The 10,218-nt window shown below is 32.2% G+C and overlaps 1 protein-coding gene across 1 annotated transcript in view; it reads right to left on the bottom strand.

Moving 5' to 3' along the window:
* Positions 1 to 9,788: 9,788 nt before the first annotated feature.
* Positions 9,789 to 10,218, bottom strand: part of LOC131929663 (protein patched homolog 1-like) — a 57,237-nt gene continuing 56,807 nt past the window's right edge. Inside the window, 1 exon segment of the mRNA XM_059285981.1 lies at positions 9,789 to 10,162. Within this exon segment, the coding sequence (XP_059141964.1) occupies positions 9,804 to 10,162 (359 nt within the window). The 3' untranslated portion in view covers positions 9,789 to 9,803.

Raw genomic sequence — 10,218 nt, 5'->3', positions numbered from 1 at the left:
AAAATTTTTTTACCGCCCCCCCGAACGAAATGAAATTTATATATAGAAAATATATACGTTTAACAGTGTCCGCCCCCCCCCCCTCCCGAAGAAAGTCTACCGCCCCCCCCCCCCCGAAAATTTCAAGTGCCCCCCCCCCCCCCCCCCCGAAGAAAAAAGTCTGGAAGAAACACTGCTCGCACAACGTCAACAACAAATGCAGAACTAATTGTATTGATTGAAGAAGCAGTAACAATCAATTTAATGATAGCCCATGACGTTCTGATTATAATCAGCAGCAATAAAACGCGTTTTAATACTCTAAGAAAATGTAGAACTCAAATGCATTGTCAAAAAAATTCAATCAGGATCTATAACTAAATGTGGTCTCTTTTACTGTATGGCTTGGAGCTAGATTACAGACAGTGGAGAATGAAATAAGAGCATGGAAAAAAGTGGTGGTTAGTGGCTTAGGGATTCAAGAATCCGTGATATTTAGTTCTCTTTAATATAGTTCAGTGATCCAGGTAAGATGTAATGCAATCAATCAAAAGTATCTGATCTCTCACGTTGAAGTTGAGAGAATCGTAAGAATCTTACAAAGAACTAGTCGCGTCTTTTTTTTTAAACAAAACTGGCTATTGAAATTGTACATTACGCGTTAATACACTTGGTTTCTTTACTAAGTGTTAAGAGAGTTATCTGCTCACCAATCCAGTACAAATACTTGCGATTTTTTTAGCGAAAAAAGCGCCCCCACCCCCACCCACACACTCATCACAACCATCTTGGACAAAGTTTGTAGAGCGGTTTTTAACGTAACAAACTTTTTTTAAAAAATGTTACACAATTATACAATGCACAGTACAATTCGTTTCTTTCTGAGAGCTAAAGGTTGTTTTCTCAGAATCCTGTGTAATTTTGCTATTTTATTTAGCCTAAAAGCGCCCCCCCCCCTGCACCATCTTGATAAAAGTCACTAACGTATTTTACAGTTCAACAATCGTACAATACGTTTCAATACAATTGGTTTCTTTTAATAGTGGTAACGTTTATCGACTCAACAATCTAGTGTAAATTCTTCCGTTTTAAGTCTCGAAAAAGCGCCCCCCCCCCCCATCTAGGTAAAGCTTCAAAGCGGTTTTGCCGGTCACTGTTTCTTAAGAGTATATGTTTTACATTAAGAAATCAAGGTAGAAAACAGTTAAATCAGTTTGTAAAGGCGTGTAGCCATTACATTTCTTAACTTAGACAGTTTATAATTCAAAACTGCAGCATAAAATCAGCTTTAAAAATTTTTTCCCACCCCTTTTGGCGCCCCCAAAGGGTCGGCGCCCGGGGCGGCCGCCCCCCCCGCCCCCCCCCCTAGCTACGCCTCTGACATAGATTTCTTTGATTGATCAATTTCCTCAGGTAATCTGATAGTGCTTTTTGGTAACCAAAAATACTGTTTAAAAGTAATATCCTGGACCATATCACTTTGCAACTGTGATCCAGTATTTGAAGTGGGTGTATTAAATGGCAAAAATCTTTTTCTTTCTTTTGATGTTACCCTTTTAGTTTCTTTAAGTGCTAATGATGTTAGCAAAGTTGTTTGATGATCACATTCCTTCTTACTAATGTATTTGAAATTGCCATATCACCATAATCATTTATTAAGTTACAAATACTTTGTTTAGGTAACTCTGACTGATAATGGACTGCATCTTCTCCATCTTTTATATTATCTTCACAAAGGTTTTTATTTCTTATTTAATATGGCCTTAAGTCATCATTCACAGACTCTTCAGGCCAACCATTCTTACAGTACTCATATATTTTTATTAAGCACTCATCTTTTTGTGTTTCTCTTTTAATATCATTCACATTTATATTGGAGTTATCCATGATAGTGAAGAGAACAAATACATCTTCTGGTACATAGCTCAGGCTTTGGTTTTTTAAAGGTAATCTACTAAGACTATCTGCACTATTCTCAGATCCAGGTTTGTATTTCAATTCATAATTGTATGCAGTTAGTGTGATAGCCCATCTTTGAATTCTTGGTGAGGCATGCTCAGGTAGGGTTTTGTTTTCTCCAAATAAACCTAGCAATGGTTTATGATCTGTAAAGATGGTGAACTTCCTACCAAACAGAAACTTATGAAATTTCTTAACACCAAAAATGATGCCTAAGCCTTCCCTATCTAACTGAGAATAATTTTTCTCAGCCTGGTTCAAAGATCTACTGGCAAAAGCAATGGGTCTGTCACCCTTCTCATCCATGTGGGACAAGACTGCTCCTACACCATCTGGTGAAGCATCACATGTTAATATAAGTCTTTTCCCTGGGTCATAGTGAGTTAGTAGGGTGTCAGAAGACAAAGCCTCTTTTGCTGTATTAAAAGCAGCTTCTTGTTGTTTACCCCAGTGCCAAGTTGCATTTTTCTGTAGCAGCTTGTACAGTGGTGATAGTTTACCAGACAGATTTCCTATGAACTTTGCATAGTAATTTATCAAGCCCAAAAAAGCTCTTAGTTGTTGGGTATTTTCAGGTTTGGGTGCTTCTTTAATGGCTTTTGTTTTCTCAGGTTGAGGTCTGATGCCTTGTTTGCTCAATGTATAACCAAGAAAACTAATTTCTGTCAACATGAATTGACATTTATCTTTGTTTATCTTTAAACCTTTTTCACCAACAATTTTCAATACTTTATCAAGTGTTTTAAGATGTTCAGTGTCATTCTTACCAGTTATGTACACATTGTCAAAGTACACACAAACATTTGGAATGTCCTTAAAAATACTGTCCATGACAGCTTGGAAAATTCCAGGGCTAGATGATATGCCAAAACATAGTCTTTCATATTGGTAGAGTCCTTTATGTGTGTTTATTGTCGTATAGACTTTTGAATCTGGATGCAGTTCTAGTTGAGTGTAAGCATGACTAAAGTCTAATTCAGTGAATTTGTCTCCTCCTGCCAAATTCAAAGAAATTTCCTCAATGTTAGGTATAGGGTACCTATTTAGCTCTATTTGCTTATTCAGTGTAGTTTTATAATCTCCACAAATTCTTATAGAACCATCCTTCTTTAACACTGGCACAATGGGCGACGCCCAATCGGAATAGTCTACCTTCTTTATGATGCCATTAGATTCCAATCTACTTAGCTCATTTTCAATTTTATTCCTCATTGCATAAGGTGGAACTCTAGCTTTGCAGTATCTTGGATTTGTGTCTTTAATGCTTAACTTCACTGTTCTATCATTTAGTAAACCTGAATTGCCAAAAACACTTTTATTTTCAGATATTACTTTATCTATTGAAGTAAGACTAGATTCTTTTACATTCTTCAATGAACAAATACTCTCCCAATTTAACTTAAGATCACTTAACCAGTTCCTACCTAGTAATGGTGGTCCATTTCCTTCAACCACAAGAAGAGGAAGTTTAACACTTTGACCATTATAACTTACATGAACCATACACTCTCCTATTACCGGAACATAGTCACCAGTGTATGTTGTTAGACACTTGTGACATGGCTGTAGAGGCACTGATCCTCCTGTGACAGCGTCAAAATCTTTCTTTGTTATGACTGTTAGCGATGCTCCAGTGTCAAGTTGGAAGCTGATGCTCTTACCGTTGATATTAACTGGTACATTGATGGGAGCATGACTTATTGATTTCACAGAGAACAGGTTGAAATCCGGCTGCGAATCAGTTTGAGCATTTTTACAGGTAGAGTGGTTCATTGGTTGGGTAGTCTTGGTGAGAGTTAACATAGTGCTGCCTTTGGTTGCGGTACTGTCTTGACTGGCTAGATTTAGCAACAGACGAAGACTTTGCGAAGCAGGCCTTGGCAATGTGACCTTGCTTACCGCACTTATAACAAGTTGCTAACTTGAACTTGCACCGATGAGATGCATGGGGACCTTTGCATCGATGACATTTTTGATAATTATTACTAGATTTAGATCTAGGATTTGAACGAGCAGGCTGTTTAGCATAAGTTGGAATGCTCTGATGGGGTTGATGTTTATTGACTAACCTGCTGTTTACTGCATGGATCTCTGAAGGTGCTAAAGATTTTGCCGCCTTGGATGACTGCTGGATTGAAGTTGCGAGTTGTATTGCTTTTTCTAATGTTAGATCTGACTCGAGCAGCAACTTTCTTTGAACATCAGGGCTGTTTACACCTGTCACAAACTTTTCACATAGTCTGTCAGACAGCGTATCGCCGAATTCACAAAATCTACTTAAATGACGTAAAGCAGCAACATATTCTGATATCGACTCGTTTGGTTGACGAGTCCTACTGTCAAATCTAGCTCTACGTAAAAACTTTGATGGGGTAGGCGCATGGTGGTCTGTTAGCAATTTGCTCAGCTCGTTAAAGCTCTTGGTAGTTAGACTAGCTGGTGCGCATAAGTCTTTTAGTAGCCTAAATTGTTGAGGCCCTATGACTGTTAACAAAACAGCTCTCTTTTTGGCTTCTATCGTCACGTTGTTTGCTTCAAGGTAAAAGCTTAACCTATCTAGGTAATCTTGAATGATTTCATCATTCGAATCAAATTCTTTTATTTGGCCATACAGCGCCATTATTCTAGAAATACTTAGCTAATAAGCTCTAGCAAACCTCTTTTTTGCGTAAGTAGGTGCTCTTTCTAGTAGATTATTTATCCTCGTCGTCAGATATAATAGATTGACGATAGAAGCATGTGGTTGTATATAAAACGTTTATTGGGTCTAACTACATGATGATAACAGGGAGAGGACGGAAGTGACGAGAGACAACTATTTATATATATGTAAGGGACATCACTCAAGATAACAATATAAATATAATACTAATACAAGAAGAGTGAGTTCCCCTGACCTCACAAATCCCAATATGTTACAATGTTTAGTTACGCTCAGTGGACGAGAGAACTACAGGGAGTTGGTGTGGAAAGAGGGGCCCTAATGATATTGGCTTAATGTTTTGATTGGGATTGGGGTGTAGTAGTTGTCTTGTGTGGAACTTTTGGGGAAAGATTTTGTTTTAGATGGCTTTAATAATAATATGTTAATTCTTTGGTCAGTTTTTAATATATATATATATATATATATATATATATATATATATATATATATATATATATATATATATATATATATATATATATATATATATATATATATATATATATATATATATATATATATATATATATATATATATATATATATATAATATATATATATTATTATTAAGATGGGGTCATTTTGTTGCTGTTTGCTTTTAATTTAACTGTTTAGCTTTTAATTACACATTATTAAACTTTTTTGATTTAAATGTAATTGATTTACCTGTTTTCATAAATCTTTGGAGTAAAAAAAAAAATTATTTTTTATGCCAAGACTAGTTTTTAAAGGAAATGAATGGATTCGATGCAATCATTTAACAACAATCACTAGGATGGAGTCTGTAAAACGTTCACCCAGTTTTAAGTGAGCAAAGTGGCTGTGCATAGTGCTGACCAATATCCTATCCTATGTGGAGGTTTAAGGAATTGATAAACTCCACTTCATTTGTCCCATGATGTTTGGAAAAGTACTTTATAAAGATTAGTAAAGTAGAAGTGAATTTGATATGATGTTTCAGGCTATAGTATCACCAGATAGAATATAGGCTCAAAATTAGGAGCTGTGATGTATTATAATGCATCTTTATTTTTTAGATGACGCCAAATGTTTTTAATTTTGAAAAATCAGCTTTGGTAATGTGGAAGTCTCACAAGAATGATAGCTAGTTAACTTGAATTAGAGTTCAACTTGCTCTCATGGGCAGCTTGAGATATACATGCAACTAAAATATATCACATGAATTGACAACTTCAAAAAAAAAAACACTTCAGAAATTAATCACTTTCATTTTAACATTTTTAATTTGTACTTTATGTTAACATAATGTAGCAGGACATGACTTCTTAAAAAAAGTATCAAATGCATTATGACAAATTCTGAACACATACTGAGTTTTCAAGAAATAAATATTTACATCGTTCTACTTTTAAATCAGTCTTACAAACAACACATGCTGGCAACAAAGTGAGCTACCAATTTTTCTACAGATTATCTAATAAGCAGTATTTGATATGAATTGTAACATGTTTGAATAAGGTATAAAATTTCATTTTTAATAATTAATATAAAAATCCACCCCCATACCATCAATCAATTACAACAAGTTTTAATTTTTAAAAAATTAAACAATCAAATGTTCGTTATTTCGATATTAAATTAGTAATTGTTAGTTGTTATTTTTTGTTGGGCTAAAAAAATATACAGTTCTAACAACATTTTAAGGTAAATATATGAATTATAAGTAAAGAAAATATATGAATTTTTTTTCCTAAAAACGATATTACTGCTATTGAACAATAATGTATTTTTTAAACTAACTTCAGCTTTTTATGGATTAGTTACAAATTTGAAAAGTGCAGTTCAGTCCTTAACATTACCATTAAAAAATTCAGCAGTTTAGACCAGTAGATAAGGCACAACTGTTTAAATATTTTCATAATTCAATAGGGTAAACAAAACTTTAAAACATAAATTCATTCAAAAGAAAAACAATATAACTTTTTTTTGAAAATTATATACACCAGCTATGTCATACTATTTGTGCTATTCATTAAATAGAATTTTAAATGTACAAATCCAAGTATATTATTTCTAATTAAGTCATAATTAAGAAAATATATAGTTTTTCTTTGCTCCTGTGTAAATTCAATTTTAGATACAATATTTTCTAATAAATTAAATAATCCTCTAAAGTTTATGTTGCCCTTGTTTAAAGAGTATATATAAAATTTTACTTCTGATTTAAATTAAAAACCATTTATAGTTTTTTTACAGTATGAGGTATTTAAAGTTTTTAAAAAACTTATAAAAATTATGAGTGTGTGAGATGTCATGAGAGCTATTGAATACATGCCACTTAACAAATATATTGCACAACACGATAATTATGTTTATTGAAGATAAATTATAAATGCTAAAATTTTTGAAGTGATACTCAAGTCTATGTGACACAGGATATCATAAATTTAATCATGGCTATTTTAAATTTTTAAAGTAAGAACATTTAAAAAAAATTATTAGAAATTTAGATAAAAAATGAATTAACAATTGTTTTCATTTATCAGAAACTAAGATAATTTAATTAATCAGAAAACCTATAATTTTTTAGCTGCTTTAAACGTTTCGTCAAGTTTATTTAGAATTTTGTGAAATATTATTTTAAAAACAATTTATTAAAAAATCTGAAAAAAAAAAGTTCTATAAAAAAATCTATATATTCTGTGATACGTCTCCTAAACTCAAATTATAAAGTTTAATGTAGTATAGTGTTTAAACAAATGAAAAAAAATAAATAAAATGCTTATAAAAACCTGATGTGAATAATACCCGTACAATGAAGTTAAGAAATGGGAAATGGGTTTGGAGACCATATAAAATATAAAACGAATACATGGTGATAAAATTAAGAACTAAAATTAAAATAGTCAGTTTAATATTGATGCCATTTATTCTGTGAGAAAGATGATTCATCATTTGATATTAGCAAAATTAAAATTAATTAAAATAATTTAATTTAGATCTACCCAGTAATTTAGATTCAGTACTGTTCTTATTCAAATCTATTATACCTTATGTTGCATAGCTTTTTGTTAATCGGAATTATTATGAAATTATACAAGTTTGAAAATTAAAATATGTTTTAGGAAGACAATGTTCTGTTTGAGAAATACTTTTCAATTTTTTTAAAACAACAATAACTCTATTTCAGTTTATCAGAAAGTTTGTTCTCTACATTTCTTGTTGTTTTTTTGTTCTTAAAAAGAAGCATCTTTTTTTTATACAATTGAAAATTCTATACATACAGGCATCCTCTTACTGACAACACAAAGGCATCCATGCTTAAATAATAGCAGTCTTGCAGAAATCTCTGGTCATATGAAACTGCTTTATAATCTGATACTTCAAATACACTTATGTACAGAGCTGCAAACCCATTTACACATGCTTATAATATTATGTTCCAAAATTATTTTCATAATTCAGACACATTTTAGATATTTACCTAAAAGCTGATTTTGAAAACTAAAGGAAAAATATACTCCTCACATTCAATACTTTAAAAATATATCTTGAAAAAAAAATTCATTCTCACCAACTTAGCTTAAAATATTACCAAGTTAAGATAAAACAATCATTACTGAACTATAATATATTCTATTTCTTTGGGGTAAGTCATATTATCACATTGCACTGTATGGAGCTTCATAGGGAAAGGAACGTCTCTAATCACACAATCTCCATTAGGATAGAGGTAGAAATGTGGCACTGTTTCATGCATTTGAGATTTTACCTTTAGCCATATGTTGATTAAAATTTCAATAAGTTAAGGCACAAGAGAACTTGGCTTTTTAATTAATTAGTAAATTGCAAATCGTTAGTGGCTTACAAAAAAGTATTGTTAAAATACCAAAGTGACAAAACCTCAAATGCACGAACAAATTGCTTTTGTTTGAGAAGAAAAACACGGCTAGCGTTTTTCAAATAAAATGTACAACTCCATTTTAAATACAATATTTTTAAAAATGTACACAAACAAGTTTTATTTGTTAAAGCTCCCTAAAAATGTACAAAACAAGCACTGATGGTGTTGTTTTGTATGGACAACACAAAATATAATTACAAGATATACATTTCAGACATTATAACCGTCCTTTTTACTAACAAAATAATATAGGGTGCAAATATATGTGACTTTTCAATAAAGCCCATTGATTTCTTCAGAAAATTATATCAAAATGGGCTTAATAAATTAAAATGGTTGTTATAAAAATACAAAATCAACAATTTAGACAAACCTATTTTAAAGAGAAAGAAGTTTAAAAACTCAGCAGAGAAAATTGATAAAATGCACCATATTATTGCCCTTAAAAGTGAAAATCAGTTATAAATATATTTTTTTAAAAAGGCACCTGGGAATCTTCTTTTAAAATAAAACTTAAGAAAAACAACTAGATTTTTAAAAATAGTGTTGAACTTGCTCATAACTTCTTTCTCATTTATAAATTGTTTTATTTAAAATATAACTAATTAACAGAATTAAACCAAAATTACAAATAAATCATATAGCTGTTATCAGCATATGTAATATTATGCTTAGTACATCTAAAAACATTACTGATTAAAAATAATACATAAATAGAAAATGACAATAACAACACACAATTGTTACCCATATCTGCCCATTACAACTTTGTTATCACTTTGAACTAAGGTCCTTGAAGCACATAGCAATAGAGGCAAGTCCCACCGGTAAAAAGATGAATATTAATAAATAGACTGCCAACTCATTTCTTGTAGAGTATTGCATCTTAAGGTGAATTGAACAGTTATAACCTGCTGGAGCAAATAATCCTGCAACTACAGCTTTTTCTACATGCTTCACGTCTCAAATTTCTTCTTTGGTGGCCTTATGCCAAAGAATATTCACACCAAGCAAAAGACTAGGTCCAAAATAATTTATTGTTTATTTAAACATCTGAAACTTGTCTTCACTTGACTGTGACTATCTCCCCTTGTGAACATTTGGGGACTCCTTACAACCACCTGGGAAAATAAATAAATATTTTTTACAATTTCTTAAAAATTTTAAAGCTAGAAAATGTAAAAAGTACTTTTAAGTTTTAAAATACTAGCAAAATTTTAATATTTAATCCTAGAATTTGTATGGAATGTTTGCCAGTTGTAATTACCTAAATGTGTGTGAGTTCCCAGAATGCAATCAAACATTACTATTGTCCAAGTCTGAGCTTTCCATATCTTCTTCCTCCTCTCTTCTATGCCTGCTCCTTCGACTTCTACCACTAGAGTTGATCACAGTAACATTGCCGTTCCAAGCACCACTTCTGCCGCTGCGCCTCTGCTGCTGCTGCTGTGGTGTTGGGGTGGGAGGGGGCAGCTGATTGCTACAGATATTTTGGTTATAGCAATGATGCCGCTCACAACCCAGATTGTTGTCTTTTTCTTGATTGCATCTTCGCCATCCAGCATCTGAGTCGGAGCTGCAACTACTGGAACTATCAACGACATCTCTGTTCTTCCGTCTCTTGCTTTTGTATGTGTGTTCTTGGTTCACAGAACCTAGATACAGCAGTAAAATATATTTTAAGGGGAGGGAATACTTGCCTTCATAACAA

Source organism: Physella acuta, unplaced genomic scaffold, assembly GCF_028476545.2.
Source record: "Physella acuta isolate Inbredline_101_S28 unplaced genomic scaffold, ASM2847654v3 ptg001661l, whole genome shotgun sequence".
Classification (NCBI taxonomy): domain Eukaryota; kingdom Metazoa; phylum Mollusca; class Gastropoda; family Physidae; genus Physella; species Physella acuta.
This window is presented reverse-complemented; position numbering and strand designations above follow the sequence as displayed.